The sequence below is a fragment of the Pomacea canaliculata genome, linkage group LG5, assembly GCF_003073045.1.
Source record: "Pomacea canaliculata isolate SZHN2017 linkage group LG5, ASM307304v1, whole genome shotgun sequence".
NCBI classification, from domain to species: domain Eukaryota; kingdom Metazoa; phylum Mollusca; class Gastropoda; order Architaenioglossa; family Ampullariidae; genus Pomacea; species Pomacea canaliculata.
In genome coordinates this window covers 8,717,623-8,737,345 of record NC_037594.1, presented here as the reverse complement: position 1 = coordinate 8,737,345, position 19,723 = coordinate 8,717,623, and the positions used below count along the sequence as shown (strand labels likewise).

Sequence of the window (19,723 nt, the reverse complement as noted above, 5' to 3'; positions counted from 1 at the left end):
GATTTTAAGAGCTAGTTATTAACTCACACATCATTGCTAACAATATCATCACATATCAATAAAAAGAAACGCACAAGAACAAATGCAATGAGGTCGTTACACACAGCATTAATATTCAACTTTAATTTTTTTTCAGACCAGTTAGTAGTTCATTTATATGCTTTATAAAAATGAATTGACTTTACATAGCAGTTAATTAACAAATGAAGCGCCAGGTGCGATGGGCTTCATTGTTGTGGGATCTCACAAAAGCAGCATATCTTGCTGGGTCATCGGTCAACGATAATCCAATGCGGATATCAGAATTATAGAATCTGTCAACGCCGACGTAAACAAAACGTGATTACCGTCCATAAATAATAATATTGATTATCTAGCATCAAGTCGGCAGTTGCCGGATCTGTGGGAAAGTCAGACCACACAAACACTGTGTCGTAATAGTTGTAAGTCAACTGGGCATGCGCGGCGGTTTTATGAGCAGCGGCCAGGTGCCAGATTTCTGGAGGAACTAAACTGGGTTTTTGTTATTATAGCACTCAGTCCTCTGTGTATGTTTCGTGAGTCTCACATCCCGCAATAACATCAGCAAATTGTTCTTTCTTAGTTTAAAGTTGAACCCATATATCTGATAACAGCAAAGACACGTGGAATCAAAGCGCAGGCGGAGGAAATTTAAAACTCTTTGTGAAGTTCGTCACTAAAGTCTTGGGATGGAGTTTTTGCAAGAAACCCGAGTTGTTGCTTATTTCTTCGCTTTCGCTGCACCTTTCCTGCATACGGTGCAGTGCCCCTCGCCTGTTTCGTCCAAAAAGTATGAGTTGTGCCGGGTCGTGGAGTCTACACTTGCTGCTATTGGAGTGTACCCCGTGCGGTCAGTGCTCGAGTGCATCACCTTATGTGCAACTCAGGGATCCTGTCGGTCAGTCACCATCTGTGAACACGACCTTACGAAGACATGTTCTTTGTTGCCTACTTCACTGCCCTGCCCGTCCATGCCTTCTGGAGACACTTGTTTCCTTGCGCAGGTGGTGAGTTGTCTTTTTTTTCCTAATATATACCCGAATGTGAACATCATACAATGAAAGTCATAGACTATCCAGAAAGAAATAATTTTCTGTACGTCAGTACCATTTCTGGCACTCTTGATGTTTAATAATAATAATAACAACAACATGACAAATGATGAATGACAAATGATAACAACAACAACAACACTTAAATCAGTTGAAATCATTTGGTATATTTGAATGCTCACTGAAGAAAGCAGATGTTCTTGGGTACAGTATGACGTATGTCAGAACGGGGGCATCTTTAACACCACGACTGTCAGGTGCGACTGTTCGTTAGGATGGCAAGGAGACCATTGCCAGACACCGACAGCAACATCAACGTGGGTAGTTTATCCACAGTCTATGTCTTCGAGTCGGTTGGTTTAATTAAATAAAAAAATGGCGTTAAAAATTGTGTACTTCCATTTCCTTCTTTCTAAGTCAACCAGATTACAGAAACAAACTACAATGTCAAAACAGTATTTCTCTTGCGCAGTCGCTTTCTTACTAAAGCAAAATATCACGAGAGTTCAAATAAAGTGCATGACTCGATGTGCGCCAGAATGCGTTTGTTTCTATCAACATTTGTTGAGTGTACCCGCGTTTGATAATTCTGTTCTTGTCAAACCTCTTAAAGGCTACATGCTGGGCTTGAAAACTGAAAAAAAAAAGTAATAAAAAGTTCTGTAGGCTGGTCCACTAAAACCCTCGACTTCTGTCTTTCTCTAGAAACACCGTTCACCAGCTCTACAACTATGTCGACCTCAACAACCACTCCAACATCCACGATATCTACCACTGCGGCATATGGATCAACAGCTTCTAATTCTCCTTACGGTCGGTGTTTAACTAAAAAGAATATTCTTGAAAATGTCAGTTTATTTTACATAATAATCATTGCGTACTCTGAATGCTCATAAGAGCGACATGACCTCATCTTACACATTTTGCTTAATGCTTGCAAATATCATCATCATCATCATCGTCGTCGGGAAAATTGTTGAGAGCTGCACACTGGTCAAAGCTAGGCTGACTGTGCTTTACAAAGAAGACAAATTTAGAACGAGGTTAAAAGTAACTAAAGTTTCTTATCAACTTTATTGGGTTTATTCCAAACAGGATGCCTCAGTGGACCTGTCTGCTCAATGCTATTCTGAAGAACAATTACGGTGGAGTGTCTTACTGCTGTTCTGGATGGAACTGGCCAATAATCTCTTTAGACGGAGTCACATGCACTTGTTAATAACAGGCTTTTGTTACCCCGTTTACCAGAGACAAATAGATCATTTTTAACCATTGTACTTCTGTGGACTGCGAACTAAAGAGATGGCTTAGCATAGATAAGTACTAAACTGTGTGTAAAATGTAATCATGGTCGGCAACACAGGAAACAATGCTGACGACAGTGTAAAACATTCTTGCTGTAGACAGAATAAAAGACATACGGTAACACTCACTGTGTGATTTACTATGGAAGGGGTGTGTATTTTAATTATAAAGACTTTATTCTTTTCTTCCGTATGCATGGTTTTAATCCATAAGGACTCTTTTCTTTTTTTATAGTCAGATCCTAGCTGTAGCGGTCGTGATCAAAAGAATCCACCTAATATATAATTAATATATACATAATTAATTAATGTCGAGTCCTCATACATCTGCTGGATGATGTATGATGGCAATGAACTTTGCTGGAAATCAGCAGTGCTACATCAACTACCACATGGTCTCCCTGTCTACATAGCCTTATCAAAATCCACAAATGCATGTAGAGTGGCTATTGCCATTCGATGGACTGTTAAATAATATTTCGTAGTGTAGTGATATGGTCTGTGCGAAAAAGACACTGGAAGCTGTCTCTGTGAGGATGATGCCCCTTACTGCCTTTACCCAACAGTGTAAGAAGAATAAATGAGCTGTTCTACTCGGGTATCGAATCCTCGCACCTCTGTATTCGGACACCAGTGCTCTATCGTGTCAGATATCTTTTCTAAGCAACCCCTCGATGATTACCTCTAGGACGGAGTGGCCTCCAGTGATCTTTCCCTATTTCACGAATTACCTTGAATAGCATCAGAGTTGTAGCCGCGGATCTGTGGAGGATCTGTATCCACTTCATTTCATTAAGTTGGACAAGAATAGGTACTCATGTTAGAGGGAAAGCCATCAAGACTTCGCTGTCCCTGTCTTAGTAGGTTCCGAGTTCCCTTGTCAACTAACAGGGCGCAGGGAGAATCATCCGGGTCCTCCTTACTTTCAGACTAGGAGCGTTCCGCTCTAGTACATGAGTGCTAACTGTCTAAGCTAGTCGAGCTGGAGATGGGAAAGCGTGGCATCACGGGATCTGTGTGGGTTTTTTTTTACCTTTATGATATCAAATACAGCTTATTATGGTTTAGAATTTCGGGAAAAAGGCAGCTAACGTATTATCCGACCATCCAGGCTTTTAACGAAGGAAATGCTTCCCGGCGGAAACCGTTTTGCTGAGGAGTTTGGTTTCAGTAATAACAGCACGGGAAAGTCTGTCTAACAATGGAGAGGAGAAAAATGCTCAGTTTTCTTGAATCGAATTGGAGTTTCCACTTACATCGTCGCCGACCCTTCGACTTCCGCCACCTTTCACTGAAGCTTGCACTGTACTCCACTCTGTGTTCGGGAGCTGTCGACAGGAAATGTTCCAGAACAGCTGAGGGATAAAAAAGAAGACATAACTGTGAATGCACCTGTTCTAATGTTCATTCCTGTGTGAATTGTAAAGTTCTGTCTATACATTTGGATCAATGTTAAAATGATGACAGAAATTCTTAATGAATTTTTTTCTGAGCTTGAGTATGACTGGATTTTGGTACAGAGCTCTGTGTCGCTACAGAAATGTAGAGAATGACTATGTATTGAGAAAAGTAATGCCTGAGAACATTGCTTGTTTTACTGTGTCGGTATCAGCAAGAGTGTTAGGGGTTGTAGGCTTGTAGAGTGATGGGGATGGGTAAAGTCTCATCCTACAGATTTTCTCGATGAAGTTGCCTGTGATGATGATTCAGAAGTGCACAGGATACATAATTAATGAGAACTTCAGTGTTTGTTGTAGGTCACAAGAATGATCTGTTGAAGAAGAGGTCTCTTTGTCGGAGTAAAACTACTCTTCATGTAAGTCAACTTTTAACAAAGCCCGGTGTCTCTAAGACAACGGCATCACAAGCAAATAGTGGTCCCTACAGACAAACAGCAACAAGAATTGCTGGAGAATGATCGACCCGTGACGGTAGCGAGTACCCGGGTTCGACATTCGAAATAGTTTTCTCTGGACTTTGAACATTTTGTCTCTGGATGGGCACGGCGACTGCAATAGCACACCTAATCGCTGAGTGAAAGAAGCAGAGGCTGAGATTTTTTGTAGCTTCCTCTAAGTATCCTCTGATGGACCAACATATTTAGTAAGTAATCTAACCAATAAAACAAACTCATCTCCTGAAGTCACACACGTTTAAAGTCTTGCTCGTTCGAGGTGACTGATCGTAACCCCTCCTCCCTCCCAACCTCCGCTGATGGCGTCATGTCCCTGGCAACGGGTTTTCTGGTTGCTTCTCCTCCTGGCTTCCAAGTTCAATGGTGGCTCGACCCTCGTGTCTGATGCTGCTGCTGTGTCTCGCAGTTTTGACTTCGTGGTGTGTCCTCTCACCCAGTCATCAGTTGACATCTCCGAGGTCCAGGCGGCGAGCTCAGTGCTTGAATGCACCATGCTGTGTGCTCGGCACTCCACCTGTCGCTCGGCCACATTCTGCCAACAGAGACTGACCCAGGAGTGCTCCTTGTCGGCCTCATCACCTTCATGCCAGGCTCTGACATCAACGCAAGGATGTTCCTTCGTCTATATGGTAGGCTGTACCTTTACTACAAAATAAAATATGACAAGCCGTCCTATTTATTTTTCTTTCCTACTCTTTTGCTTTTATTTGTTCTTACGCAAATATTTCTTCTTTGTATTATTATATTCTTATTCTGTAATTGCTCTTGATGATAGCATTATATTTTTTTTATCTAAAGCTTTGTTTCTTATATTGTCTTTAATAAACTTTCTTTCTTTTGTGCTGAGCTTCCTAACCCTAGATTTTGTCACAAATGGTGAACACAATGATCAAAGCTTGGTTATCAAAATGTTTTATCGGTATCTCTCTTGTAAGGAAGAAATTCGTATCTACCGTCTGTCTAAATGGTGTTGCATCTTCAATGAATTTGAGATACTGTACACACAGAAAAGTGACGACAGTTGCACTTTGAACTATGACAGTCTCATCCTACAGAAAATGGTGTTATCAGTTCTTAGAAATATTAAAATGATTCTTCAATTACACAGAATAATTGGTGTGACAATGGCGGAGTTGTCAACAACGCGTCCACTGGATGTGATTGTCTTGCTGGCTGGCAAGGAACTCTTTGTCAGACTCCAGCTGCTACATCAGGTGAGTATTGTTATTAGTAGTATTGTTGTAGCATGAGAAAATGGTAGATTAGGCATCTCATTCAGTTCATTAATTATAGAAAATGTTAAAGATAACAAGCGTATTTTCTCAATATCCTCCATCCTTTAGCGTCATGCGCACTGTGCGTGTTCCGGTCTGCCGATTTTGATTGTGAACCCAACGATCAGCCACGCCTTTTATCTCACAGCACAACAGCTGTAACTCTTTGCTCATCATAATTAATGTTACAGTACACAGCAAGCCTGTAACTACTCAGCTCATCATACTGTTACAGCACACAATGGCTTCATCTGTTTGGATCAGTCAGCGATAATATTATCATCATCCGGGCTTTTTAACGGTACAGCACGAAGGACACGCTTGCTGGGAGAATCTAATCGTTTCGTTGTTCGAAAGCATGTGCTTCTGGTTTCAGTAATAATTGCTCAGGAAGGCGAGAATGTTGTAGAAGAGAGGACAGATAATGCGCAGTTATCATGAATCGAACGCACTCTCAACCTCGTGCGATCTCCACTTACATCGCTCCTGGTACTTCGACATCCGCCCTCACATCAACAGAGAGAAAACGATATTTGATTTATGTGCACGACTTCACACGGTCCTTGCACGGCTTGTCACATGATCTGCCAAGATGACAAGGGATTTATAGGATTTCCGGACCAATAGGGCCGCTGGAAATGACAACCACTTTCTTGTCCCTGCGTGTTTGGAGATTTTGTTTATTTACGTGTTTGTGCTAATGTTTGCTTGGACTAAGGTATAGGTATAGGACACAGTGTCTGTGTGTGTGTTGCCATTGCAACTGAAAATAGAATCATACTTAAATGTGAATGATGTTTCATTAATTTGTATGCAGGAACCGCTGTCTCTACAACCACCATCATGAGTACTACAGCATCGAAGCCTTTAACGACTACTCCCTTCGGTATGTGAGCAGCAACCTATATATATATATTTAGTCAGTGTCACAACACAATTCAACTTTTCCATTTACTCGTTGGTTTCATAGGTTATACTGACAGTGAAACCTTCCTGTTCATCGAACAAACCAGAAGATTCTATACCTGATATTCTTTAAGACTTAATGAACACCATTTGCTTAAGTGTAAATACATTACAGCATTACTATTGAAAATGTCTCATTCTAGTAAGTTTATTAAGAAAATGAATATAACGGCTGGCAAAAGTAAGTTTTCTGTTTATATCAGTCTATCTGAACTATAATGAGTTCAAAATTGTGAATTAGTTTCACATAGCGCATACTGAAGAACTCGTGTGATTATGTTTTTGCTTTCTTAACTGTCCCCTCTAAAAGTATTTGTTGTAACCTAATCACTGTATTGTTTACAGGATGCCTAAGCGACTATTCATGCTCTACTACATCACTCAAAACAGCATTGAACCAAGTCACATACTGTTGTCCTTCAGGCTACCAGCGCATCTCTGGCACCAGCAGCAACGGTGTGGTCACGTGCACATGTTCCTGAAAATTAAACTCTTTGCCATTTGAATTTTGCTCTCAACGAGTAAACATCGAGATACTTGCTGGCTGAGCATGTTGTAATATCGCTATCTTTTATATTGTTGTATTTGTTATATAATAACAAAGAAATGGAATTTTATTTAAGGGTGCGTTTAATCTTTGTTAGTATTACTTAGTCTTCTGCTGAAAAAGGAAGATGAGAGTTAAATATGATTAAAGTATTATAAATCGTCCATTATCGCTACTGCAATTCATGACTCACACATAAAAGATTTCAAACGCACGCGCATGCATACATACACACAAAACCGTACTGTTGGAGGATAAAAGGGTTTTAAGATGTTTTATAGGAAGAAAGAGTAGGTTTACAGCGATTATGATGTGGGAGTTTATTCCAGGTGTAAGGACTAAAGACAGAAAAGGGGCTGGTACTAAATGAGAAAAAAAATCTACACCGAGGAATGCAAAGCCTGATGGGAACGAGGCGGTGTGTAGATATGAAATGTGAAGGTAAAATCCAGGCCAGGTGACTACACGCCACACCTAGTGAAGATGGAATGGACAACAAATGATACATAAAGGTTATCGTCACTTCAGTTTATTCACAACAACTCAAAATCCTGTGAAAAACTGTGACTGACAATTTTTCTCTTTTATTTTTACCTGGAAACTCTGTGAGCCCGCAGCCCACGGTATCAGAGGTGCAAAAAGCGATGATTGTCCGCTCAAAGCTGAGCACAACTCATAGAGACATCAAATTAGAATTTTCTTTCTTTCTTTTTTTTTTTCCTGTACACTCAAGCAGACTGGGTCCTACCAGGTGTGGTGACCAGACGGCTGTTTGCCGGCGCCATTGTGTGGCTGTTGCCGCGCTGATTAACAGGGTATGTCTACACACACCCGCCTGATATATTACTCTGGATACGAGTCCACCTCTCGTTGTTAAGTGCGAATTCTCGGGGCTCACTCCAACAGGTCGGCCTGGGCAGAGTTATCACCGGTGTTAGTCTATCCCACTCTTTCGTTTCGCATTCGAGATACCGGGTGTAAGACAAGCGGTTACTTTATGGAACAACATTTATTGGATTCTGTGTTGACCAGAGAAGCGCCATGAGTACTCTGTGGGTCACTAGGCAGTGGAGTCGAGCTCTCCATCGGGCGGATCTGGGCATGTTTGGACAGCAGAAACACAATCTACTTCGGAACTCGCATGGGGTCGTTTTTTGTCAATGGTTTGCGTCAGTCATTACTGTACGGCGACCTACCCGTGTCATTAAAGACATTTTTACTCGTACACTCCACTATTACTTTCTTTAATATTTCGCGATTCCTCTCTTTACTATAACCATATCCCATTTGTACATAATAATTATGAACAATATTATTTCATGTCATATTTATAGTTTAGTGATTCTCTAAAAAATGTCTTTCTTTTGATCAATCTATTGACTAAAATTTTTCATCACAAAATATTAACCGTTACTCGCCTCTATTTAAAACGATCAAGCCAAGATAGACCTACCTAAGGCATCAAACTATTCGACAGTCAAACCAGCAGAAATATGTTAGCCATTCACGTTGTGTCTTGACTGAGAAAATAAGTTATAACTGACTAGTCACCCCACGGGGTAGAAATGACACCAGAGCTTAACACTTTATACAACGTACACGTCTCGCACCCAAACAGACGTCGGTTGGGGGTAGGGGTCAGTAAGGTGAAGCGGGTGGGGGAACGGCTTGTTGTTGCTCTACCGTAGAGTGGAGCCTCGAGTGCTCTCGGTCTCCACCAGTGGTCGGCCAGCCACCTACTGTCACACCTCAATCACGAGCGTTGCCAGAACACACAGCGTCTCGGCCGAACGCCTCTCAGTCGCTCCCTGTCCTTTGTCCTCAGCAGTGCTTGATGAGCTCTCCGCTGTGAGAGTCAGAAACACGTTCCTCTCCACTGCTTCTTCTCGGAGTCTGAATGCTGTTACCCACCCTGTCGTCTAGGGCCACGGGAAAAACACGACAAACATGAAAACCAGCGCTAGGTCTGCCGCACATCGCTCCAGCACCGGGTCCCTGACGGACGACTCCGTTAACTTCTCCACCCACGACGGCGACGGCGTCACGACGTCACCCCCGCAGTCGCCGACATCCGACAAAGAGGTGCAAGGATCCCTGGACCAGCTGTCCATGCTGTTCGGCATCGAGGAGGAAAAATGTCCCCCGGGCATCGTCCCAGGCAGGAGGCACAGCAGGTTGTCGAAAGGCGGCGTCCCGAGATCGGATCTCGCCAAGGCCTCCTTCATTTACCAGAGAATCGACTTCGGGGTCCTGGGCAAGTGCGTGCCTCCCTTCGTGCGCGCGCATCTGAACAGAAACGGTCGTTACCTGCCGGAGACGTTCATCCTGAGGGTCAACTACCTGAGACGACGGAAGCAGCTCGGCGATGACTCCACGGTGAAGAGGCCGACAAAAGAACCGACATCTCGCACTTGCAATGAAGCTGGACCCAGCCCAACTCCCAGAATAACAGTGGCGAAATCTTAACCACTCCTCCGATTTCTCTCTGTCTCCCCGCTACACTGGGGGTGGACTAGCGTGTGTGGATGACAAGGGTTCAGTTCCTTGACAACCTGGGCCACGTTCACCAGTGAGTCTCAAAGTGTGTTCATCCCTTTATGGCTTCTGTTCACCAGTTTGTCGAGGGACAGGACTTCATCTGTTCCTGTAAAAAGTGACCGTTAATTCATTGACAAAAAGCTGTCATGAAAAGGGGATTGTGATCGTGTGTTCAAGGAAGAAGTGATACATGACTGGCATTTCAAAACAAAACAAAAGATTCTCGAATTCATCGGATTATCAGGTAAAATCCTTTTTTCAATCACTTCACCCAAGAGGAGAAAGAAGATTATTTTTCCTGTTTTTCATGTTTGTCATTCAAAAATAAGAAAAAAACGGAACTAGAGGATCTTCTCGTACAAGGTATTGTAAAATGTTTGTTAAACAAACTTTACACTGAAATAATAGTATTATGCAAGAAAAACAAGCCACTAAAATAAACTTTATTTTACTCGTTTTTCCACATTGCTTGATATGTTATAGGGGAAGTCGTAAGCCAACCGATAATAAGATTTCAGTTACTAACAATAACAATCATAGACACTCCCCCTTATAGAAAGAGAATACTACACTCTCAGGAAAAGAGGAGGAGGGTCCAAGTCTTAATCGAGGAAAATGCCCTTTTTTCTCATTTGAATACAATGCTGCAAAATGCTTCCTTTGTTAGATACATATCGGATGAGCAGATTTTGACCTCTCTGACCATGTCAAAGGAAACGGTATACTAGCCAGGGGTCAGGTCATGTCAAACTCCACATCGCAAGTAACAAATTGTGAGGTTTGGTGATGAAGCCGCTGTTGGCTGTTTCAGACTGATGATGATGATGTGTGTGTGTTGGTTTCTAACTTTTAGATGGATTTTCTCACTCATTATTCTGTCACAATTTCTTTATTATTTTGTTTTTGTATTTTTGGCAATGACTTTCCCCCTTCCGTTGCTTTTATCATGTTGTAACATTTCCTAACGGTCATGAGTTCGATACACACGTTTAATCTTGCGAATTGCGGGTAAAGTATTTTGATAGCGAATAAATTGACTTATTTTTCTTGTCCTGTCAAGTTTTCAGATACCCTAGCCTAGCCGCTGCTTTGTAAGACTTTTTTCACAAGTATTTTTTTTATCCTCTTATCGTATAGACATGTTTAAGGATATAAGTATCTGTATGCATCTGTGACTTGGGTACGAACGAGAGTGAGAGAAGAGCAGAGACATCACAAAAGTTTGTTCTTTGTTTACATGTGTTTATATGCTTTGATTTATTTTATTACATACTCAGACATATATTAAAAATCTAAAAGGAAAGAACGAGGAATACAGAAAATTAGTTTTTAAGATATTAGCTATTATAAGTCGACCAGTGACTGTGTGTGTGTGTGTGTCGGGTGGGTGGGTATATAGGTATACATTTTTAATATCTCATTAAAGGGGTATTGAGAAGGTGAAAGAATAATTAAAAATACTGAATCTTGATTCCATATATACATGCTCATCTAAATTGCCTGAAATTGTGTCTAAAATGTTACAATGCCCAGTCATGTACAGATATTACTGCAATAAAATTATTGGTGTATTTTTTATGGATGTACAGATTGTTCTGTGTAAAAAAAAATATAGAAAGAAAGTGAGGCAGTGGTACAGTTACGGCTAGTGATTAAACAACCGACTCAGAGAACTATGTGATTATATGCCAGCTATGGAAAAACATTTGCAAACAGAGTCTTGCAAGGTAAAAATCTGTCATTGTTATCCCTGACTTGGTTTACTGCATAGAGAAAAACAATTAATATATCCTATTATTTTTTCATTAACTTAATTAATTGGTTGATTAAAGCGTACAAGCTTCAAAGTATAAGAACAAACATAACCATAAAGCTGCATTGGAAATGAGTAGAATTCGTAAATGGGGATTTAGACGTGTGTTCGTGAGAGCGTGCGTGCGTGCGAATAACATTCCCCTCAGCACCACAGAGAGAGAATTCAGACCTATCTACTGATCTCAGTGTGCAATAATTACCTGTGTTACACATGACTGCGGTTCGTGTGTGTGCATACCCGTAATATAACCGACACGTAGCGGTGTTGCCTTACAGACGGGAGCTGTGCCACCCCACGTGGCTCCTTCACGCGCATTGACAATAGCCAAGTCCTGCCACGGCCACCCTGAAGTAGATATACAGATCTTCGGCGCCTGCTGATACAGGTGTTACATTTGCTTTTTTCTTTATTGTTCAGATATTTAGCCTCGCACTGACATACGGGTACGGGTAGTTGCAAGTTAGTCCACGAGTATCAGCTTCAAACTCGGGGATGCATACAAATAAGACAAACGTAGCATGTATTTGCCAGACATTTTTTGCGGGTTTTTTTTTATATAAAAGTTATACCCCCTTCACAGCTACCACCACTCCTCTAAAACCTGTGCAAAACAACTATCAGATTAACCTGTGATCTGTAGCAGTGCAGGTAACCACCACCTCCACAAATAAAGGCGGATCCGGTTGTCGTCACGCAGACACAATGGCTTCCAACAGTCGCACACAAGTTTGTGTGTTGGTTGGGGGATAGGGGAGAGAAGGGAATTTAGTTGTTGTGTGTTTTCGTTCTTATATTCAGAATTGCTTTAATTGTGTTGTTGTTGTTGTTTGTTTGTTTGTTTGTTTCAGCCGCTCTTTCATTTGTTTACTTTCATTTCATCTCCGCATCCGCCTGGAAAATATGTTTTAACATTTCCTCCCTTTTTCTTCTGGTTTGTAGCTATCAGTCTACCTTGAATAAATGTAATCTAATCGTTTATTGTAGGTTTGAGTGGTAGGTCTCAGGGACGCCGGTATTAATTCTTCTGTTTGATGAGCACGTCTTCGTCCTATTCAGATATAATAAACGTCGCCATTCACCTTTCGAAAGCACTTACCTCCTCCAAGTGATCAATCAGCCACCTACTAAAATTCCGCTCTAGTCAAGCTGCTACAAATATTTCACATCCAGTGGATCAAAAAATTCCAAAAAAGAACTGTTTATGTGTAGACAAGACGAGAACAGTGACGACTGCTAAACCTGAGCTGCTGAACAGATTTGTCCACGCATGAACCCGAACTCACACTAGCTGCCACACACACTATCATAAGCTTGCACATCCATCAATTGTGTACACGCACAGTTATACACTTGTAGTGATGTATATAGTTACATATCATGAGGGGCAGATTACAAAGGGAAACAACATACGAGTTCCATTCTCACGGAAGACTACAGAGCCGTGCTCAAATCCTTCATTCAGAACAATTTTTAAATATGGTCAGTTTGTTTCCTGTCAGATTGTTGATAGTTATAAATTAAATTAAATTAAATTAGCAACAAATAAATGACCTGTGACTATAGGAAAAGAGGAGCCTTGATAAAAAACAAAACTGCACTAATTAGTGCCCAGTTAATGCTCAAATTAGCTGCGGGTGATAGGAGACTTCGCATGTTTTGAAGGTTGCCATCGTGGTTGGATGCCGGGACATTGAGGAGATGGCAAAGAAGTGGGTAGATGTCCACTAGCCTGACTTCCTGCACTGTAAAGTTCTGCTTAAAGCTGGGCCCTTTAGCAAAAAAGATTGTCTTCATGGACTGCAGGTCTGGATCGTAGCCATGCTCACCAAAGCTGTTTTTTTCGAAAACACCGTCTGAGCCCTGAAAATGTTGAAACAAATGACTTAATGTTTTGCTGGACATAACTGTCTTTTGCAGCTTTCTTTAAGTGTAGCTTAAAAAGAAACCAAACCTACATCCACTAAATCATATACCTATATTATGATACTAAGTAACGTGTGTATTGATGTGAATTATCTTCTGCAACTCGTCTATAAAGACCCTAACAACTTAAGGAGAGCAATTGAGGGTTTTAAAAACTCCTTGAATTATATTTTTTCATAATATTTCTATGACGTATGCACACAAACACATGCCCGACTATCCGCTCGTCAAAAGTATTCTAACGTTATATCCATATTTGCTGGTCTACAGTATCCCTACCATTCATCTGTTACACAAAAATGAAGAGACACATTGCGTGTTTAGGCACGTTCTTCCGCACTGAGATGTTCAGCACAAGAGCATGGTTAATCTCAGAGATCAGTCCTTAAGAGTGATTGACATTTTGAACATCCAATCAGTGGAAGGAGTAGATAGGGATGATGCAGTGTTACACGCAATCAGTGGAACACAAGAAGCGGTGTTCAGGATGATCAAAGAACTGTAAGCTGTGTTCTACAAGTAATGAATCAGACCTATGATACAGCTGATCCAAACATATCTATGCACCAGCACTTTGTCAGAAAGGAGCAGTTCCTTTAGTGTAATAGTGTAATCTGGAGAAAATCACACTATTGAAGAGCTACTACATTTGGTGTTACATAGTTTATTTGAAAATTTCGGGTAGCTCTTTACAACAGTCCTGGGTGTGTTTCAACTAGCCTCACAACGTCCAATCGACATAGGATTATGCCCTAAACATCATGACTCATCTATAGTTTGTTGACAATATGCTATTGTGTATTAACCTTATGTCATAATCTCTGATCTCAACATTTACATGTAAAATTGTAAAATAAAGTGTTTTATGTTTATAGACGCGTACAGATAAAAATATCTCAATGAGAACACACACAAACACACACACATGAACACAGTTAAAGGATAGTATGGTTTGGACATTTCAATCAATCCTGAATTTTTCGTACGTTTGTAAGCAGCCAGTGTTCGTCTGCCAGCAGGACTATGGGAGAAATGCGTGAGTTGTTCTTGTAGTGAAAGCGGTCAGGGATGTCCTTCTTCCGGTAGACGGTCACGTTACTCAAGGACTGCAGCTTTTGGACCACCTGGTCCTCCCTGCCAGGGGCTGGCCAGATGCCCATAACGGCGCCTTTCCCTGTGTACCTCAAGACCTCCGGACCAAGTGCGGCATCGCGAGGCACATGGACCAGCTGAAATGTAGAATGTACGTTTCTCTTTATTTGTATTTCAATTTCTGTAAATTAGTGGCTGACTTTCTTATGATGAGGGAAAATATATACTTCTGAATGGGTTGAGAGAGAATTCTCTATAGTCTATACCTCTATTTCTGTCTCGACTGGTTTTACATTACCTCCTTTTTTATTCGTTACCAAAGCAGGTCAACACAAGACTTCAACCATGACTTCACTGACAGACAAGCACCTTCAGAATAAGTGTGACCTCTACCACAAGTTGATGGACTTAAAGGCTTTTGACAGAGTCTGGCAAGCAGAGTTATCTAATGTGTTGCAAAATTCAACATAAAAAAGAGTGTTGTCTAATTCTTTGAAGCACTATATGACAGCTCAGCGAGCGCAGTACTGTTGAATAATCACATGGGAACTTACTTTTACACGACTGGAGGACTGCGTCAAGGATAACTATTATGACCTGGACTGTTCTATAACTGTTAGGTTGCTCCCAAGTACTACAACCCTTTCCAAAGACGGCAGATTCACGACAGATATCCGAATCAGGATAGAAACAGCAACAATTATGGCTAAGCTGGGCATGGTCTGATGCAGCCACAACATAAGGTTCACTACCAGGTACAACCTGCACTAGTCCCTCGTACTAATGATCCTGCTTTAAGAATATGAAACGTGGACTCTGTTCGCCGATGAAGAAAAGAGTATCCAGCATTCAAGAAGAAGTGCCTGAGGAAACTGCTCTGGATCTCGTAAAGAGAACAGAAAACTAAGTATCACACTTTGTCGAGGACTGCTCTTCTGGGCATCTTGGAGGGTCGTTGACGTCTTGGTGGCCGTAGAAGGAACTTGTATACGAATGAAAAGGAGTGGAGTGGTCGTCCTATGCATGCCTCTCTCATTATCGTCCAAGACAGGTGAGAGAGTCAGGTGCCGCGACTATTCATGTGTTCTCCCTTAACCACCTCTACCAGTCAAGGGCGAATGAAATGAAATGATTATTCTCCCTTCCATTCTAACAGACACGCGCACTGCCACATGTGTGTGTGTGTGTGAGGCGATAATTTATGTTCGTTCTTTTGAAAGTCAATCGTCATAGCATAGACCGGCAATATACGAAATGTGAAGCCTAGGACACCAATTTAAAAAGTGAAAAAGAAGCCAAACTCACTTTTTTGTTTACATCGCAAGAGGTCATTCCATGGTCTGATGTCAAAATGAAGTCTACAGCGTTTTCAAGATTTAGTTCATCAAGACCTCTCAAAATTGTTCCCAGCATCATGTCACATGTTATGATCTGAAACACATATTGTTTACATGTGCATTTTCCCTCATGAGCATTAAATACTTTTTCTGCCAATTCACCCTATAAACTGTCTTCGCTATTATTCTCCACATTTTGTTAACTTTCGTAAACTACTACTATTGGTCTCTTAACTTCAATTCTCAGAAATATCTATTGCTGTAACTTACCAACTAACCCCAAATCATAAACACGTAAATGTAAAACTGTTGACCTGTTGACGGATTTGTCCTTCACTGTCAAGACCAAAGACATGACCTGCTTTGTCAGGCTGATTAAAATACATGGCAACAAAATCATAGTTGTACGGTGGACGGAACCACGACAGGCCGACAGCGATGCGCAAAAAACTATCAACTGTCTCGTTGTAGAGCATCCGCGATTGAGGGGGGTAGCTCACATTTGCATAGCTGCCTGGCCAGTAGTAAACCCCTATGACAGAAATTTTAGAAAACTTCAAAACATAGTACCAATGTATGGATTTTTCACAATTACACAAAGAAATGTAAAGGTACAAAAATAAACAATGGATCTCTCTCCCTTTCCATATCCGCCACCTACCCACTATTGAATCATTTAAACGCGCACTGAAAACACACTTCTTCCGTAAACATTACTCCTAACATTTCCCAAAATGCTAGTCCTTTGTCACACCCTTCCTTTTGTAATATCAGGTTACTCTCAGCTCTTGTTCTTGTTAGTTGGTTCCTCTTTGTGTTTTCTGTATTTGATTTTATTCTTCATTAGTACTGTTGTTTATTCTTTTATAGTTCATATGCTATTTGTTTGTTTTCCTGTCACTCGTATGCTGTCCATGTTTCGCTCTTGTCTTTAGGCGTTAAGAGCATGGTCCTTAGGAGTGTGAGTATGCGCTTTACAAATTTTGATTTATTTTTATTATTAAAAGATTTTTAGTTCTTTGGTATTTCGTTTAAGGGCATGGTCTTTTCTTCTTTTATTTTTCATGTTGCTATCTTTACACCTAGCTTTTTGTAGCTTTTTACTTCGAGCACACATCAGCTGAAAGAAGAAATCCGGTCTTCGTTGGATGCATCTCTAAAGTTTTGACAGTGCCGAAGCAAAACACGTGATGCGTTCTTGCAGTACATCGTGTTCCAGCATGATGAAGGTAGTCTAATACTAAGCCATCAGTATTAATTTATAGAATTAATTAATTTATATACTTGTTATTTACAAAAGACATTATTTGAAAGCTCGTAATATTAATCCAGGCTACATCTGAAGAGAACCAGAGACTTTAAATGCTTGATTTTAACTGTAAGAAAATGGCATTCACTGATAAAGATGTCTCAAGTCTGCATCTGCTATGACACTGTAATCTTGAACTCATTTGTATTTTTATGATGGACTTTATGTAAAATTATTTTGATTGTACGTGACTTATTTCTCGCAAGGGAGTAGGATCTTATTAAAATATTATGTCTGCCGGTTTAAAAAAATCTTTCTTCATTTTTGCTCAAACTGTTCTTTTTATACTTTTTTCTTAACGACTTATGCAGTATAAAGATGGGAGAATTATTGGTTAATATTGTACATTATCTTACAACAGGCGATCACTATCCTTCATTGCTCTTTTTGCTTTTGTAGTCTGTTAAACAAAAAGTGGGGAACAAAGGGGCGTCAGAGAGGACAGATATAGAGAGGCTGCACTCTGGTAGCATCATGTTTCAAAGGGACGCAACTTCAGGACGTAAGGACAAAGAAGGAGTGCAGGCCCTTTAAATCTACCCTCTGGGGGCGTGTCACGCATGTCCCCTGTCACTCTTACACTGCTTTTCAAGAGAGGAGGGAAGAAGCAAGCTGCCTGCATTGCACAACACATTGTAGGACCTCATTCACTCATCACAACAGGCGAATAAGAGCGTTGATCTCCCCCGTCTCAACCCACCCCAACTCTTCACAACACCATACCTGCCTGTTTGCCGTTCCTCACCACCGTGGACCAGATAGGTTCTCTCTGGTTCCACCAGAAATCCTCCATGCTGTCTTTCGTGAAGTAGGCATCGTGTTCTGGGTCGTACATATTGTTTCCCACAATGCCATGACTTTCTTGATAGCATCCTGCAACAAGAAGAACTAATGAATAGCGTAAAAATGAAGAATGAGAAAAATGTGAATACTTGCAAAAATGTGTATACTTGGATGTAGTGATGTCCATGTGTGCCAATAAAATCAGGGTTTGTGCTGCTCATTCTGCTTTCATCAGAAGCCAGAGTTATGAAGTGAGGTATAACATTGCTCCGGGGGTAACTACGACCCCCAGGGCACTAAACTTTGAAAACAAATGACCACAAATCACACCAGGCGTCCACAAATATTTTTACTAATCTCTTCTGCATCTTCTTCCCACCATCGGTTTTGTCTTTTTCTTTTTTTCAAACCACTGGTGGTTGATAATCGTTTTTAAAAGTTATATCTTACCTTAGCCTATGAGTAAAAAAATCTGTATCTCTTGCGCTATTTCTCTTATCGTTACCAAAGCGACTACTAAGCGATGAGGCGGGTTATCAGTCAACAGCGTCTAAAAACTCGAATTGTGTAAAGTTAGCTCATTTATCGGTCTAGCAAAGTACGATTTTTCTGAGCAAGTAATCTGAGTTTCAGTACATCGTCAACCAAAACCTGAATGACCAGCTTCCTTCCAAAATGATGTAGGTGTTTCGCCTCTCACTACCAACAGTAATCATCGCAAGCTTGCTTCTTGAGAGTAGAAAGGGTTTATTTCACATCAGGATTTTTCCAAGTTTAAAATATTTTACATAACAAAAGCTAACCTCCGATAATCAGCGCTCATTTAATGTTCGGTATCCATGAACCAACATTTGGGTGGGCAACTTCTTTTTACTCAGTAAGGATTTAATGTTACAACTTTTCGTTTCTCTCTGTGGACGGCAATCATCGCAGGCTTGTTTCTTGAAAATAAAACAGGTTAATTCGTAAATATTTTGTGTGATAATACTTTCTACGAAGCCCAGCTCAGTCATTTGAAAAACATGTTCCGCTCTAGTAGACCTTTTAACCTGCTTAATTTCAAGATATCTCCAAGTCTAAAATATTCTTCGATTGCCAGGAGCAGCTACACAAATTTTCAACTCGTTCTGTTATTGGTGTACATGGTGAAACTTCACACAGTTGAGCGTTATGTCTTACCAGTGACGATGGTGTAGTGGTTGGGGAAAGACTTGGTGGTAAACGTAGCGTCTGCGAACTTTGCCGATACTCCAAGCTTTGCAAGATTGGTGAAGTTACTGGAGCTGGGCAACATATTCAGATAGTCAAACCGGAAACCATCCATCGATACCAACAACACTTTGCCTCCCACAGCATGAACGGTGAGAGAAAGGAGCAAGCAGACTGAAGTCACGAGCGAACAAGCGAGTGTCTTGACTGTATCCGCCATTTGCTTTTAATATACAACATGTCCGTGCTTGAGCTACTATCAGCGCTTCCCTGAGTCTGTTTCGGAGAAAATGAAGGATGTGGGGCGATAGATAATGCTGATGTCCTTTTCGCGAACGCTCACAGGATGGCAAACTCCTGTTTCCTCTTTACCGGAAAACGGTGACCGGAAACGTGTTGAAAACTGGCATTGTTTGAAGACCGTTATTATAGACTATAGAGTCTTCGTTCGAAGTCTTTGTAACAGTGATGTACGCTTTTTTTTTTTTTACCCACAATTACTCTCTTCCAACCACCCTTGAGGCATCTTGACATTCGAAGGGCGGTGATCGCAAAAAGTTATTTGAACAATTCTTACTTCAGTCTTGAACCTAAAAAAATGTTTATCTAGTTTTTATTCTCGACCTTAGCCGCAGCA

At 41.0% G+C, this 19,723-nt stretch overlaps 2 protein-coding genes across 3 annotated transcripts; one reads left to right on the top strand and one right to left on the bottom strand.

Moving 5' to 3' along the window:
* Positions 1-667: 667 nt before the first annotated feature.
* LOC112565348 (multiple epidermal growth factor-like domains protein 10) lies at positions 668-1,887 on the top strand. Its single transcript, XM_025240755.1, has 3 exons — positions 668-1,028; positions 1,284-1,390; positions 1,779-1,887. Exons 1-3 carry the CDS (start codon positions 711-713, stop codon positions 1,873-1,875), a joined length of 522 nt encoding a protein of 173 aa, XP_025096540.1. The 5' UTR covers positions 668-710; the 3' UTR covers positions 1,876-1,887.
* Positions 1,888-11,960: 10,073 nt separating this feature from the next.
* LOC112563666 (ectonucleotide pyrophosphatase/phosphodiesterase family member 5-like) lies at positions 11,961-19,377 on the bottom strand. 2 transcript variants are annotated; one of them, XM_025237882.1, is made up of 6 exons: positions 18,045-18,156; positions 17,818-17,967; positions 16,100-16,317; positions 15,754-15,879; positions 14,343-14,585; positions 11,961-13,293 (listed from the first exon to the last, which is right to left on the bottom strand). In XM_025237882.1, the coding sequence occupies exons 2-6, from the start codon at positions 17,927-17,929 to the stop codon at positions 12,991-12,993; spliced, it is 1,002 nt and encodes a 333-aa protein (XP_025093667.1). In that variant the 5' UTR covers positions 17,930-17,967; positions 18,045-18,156; the 3' UTR covers positions 11,961-12,990. The 2 variants fall into 2 exon arrangements, with proteins under 2 accessions (XP_025093667.1, XP_025093666.1); XM_025237881.1 differs by lacking the exon at positions 18,045-18,156 and adding an exon at positions 19,057-19,377 and having other exon boundaries at positions 11,966-13,293.
* Between the last annotated feature and the right edge of the window lie 346 nt (positions 19,378-19,723).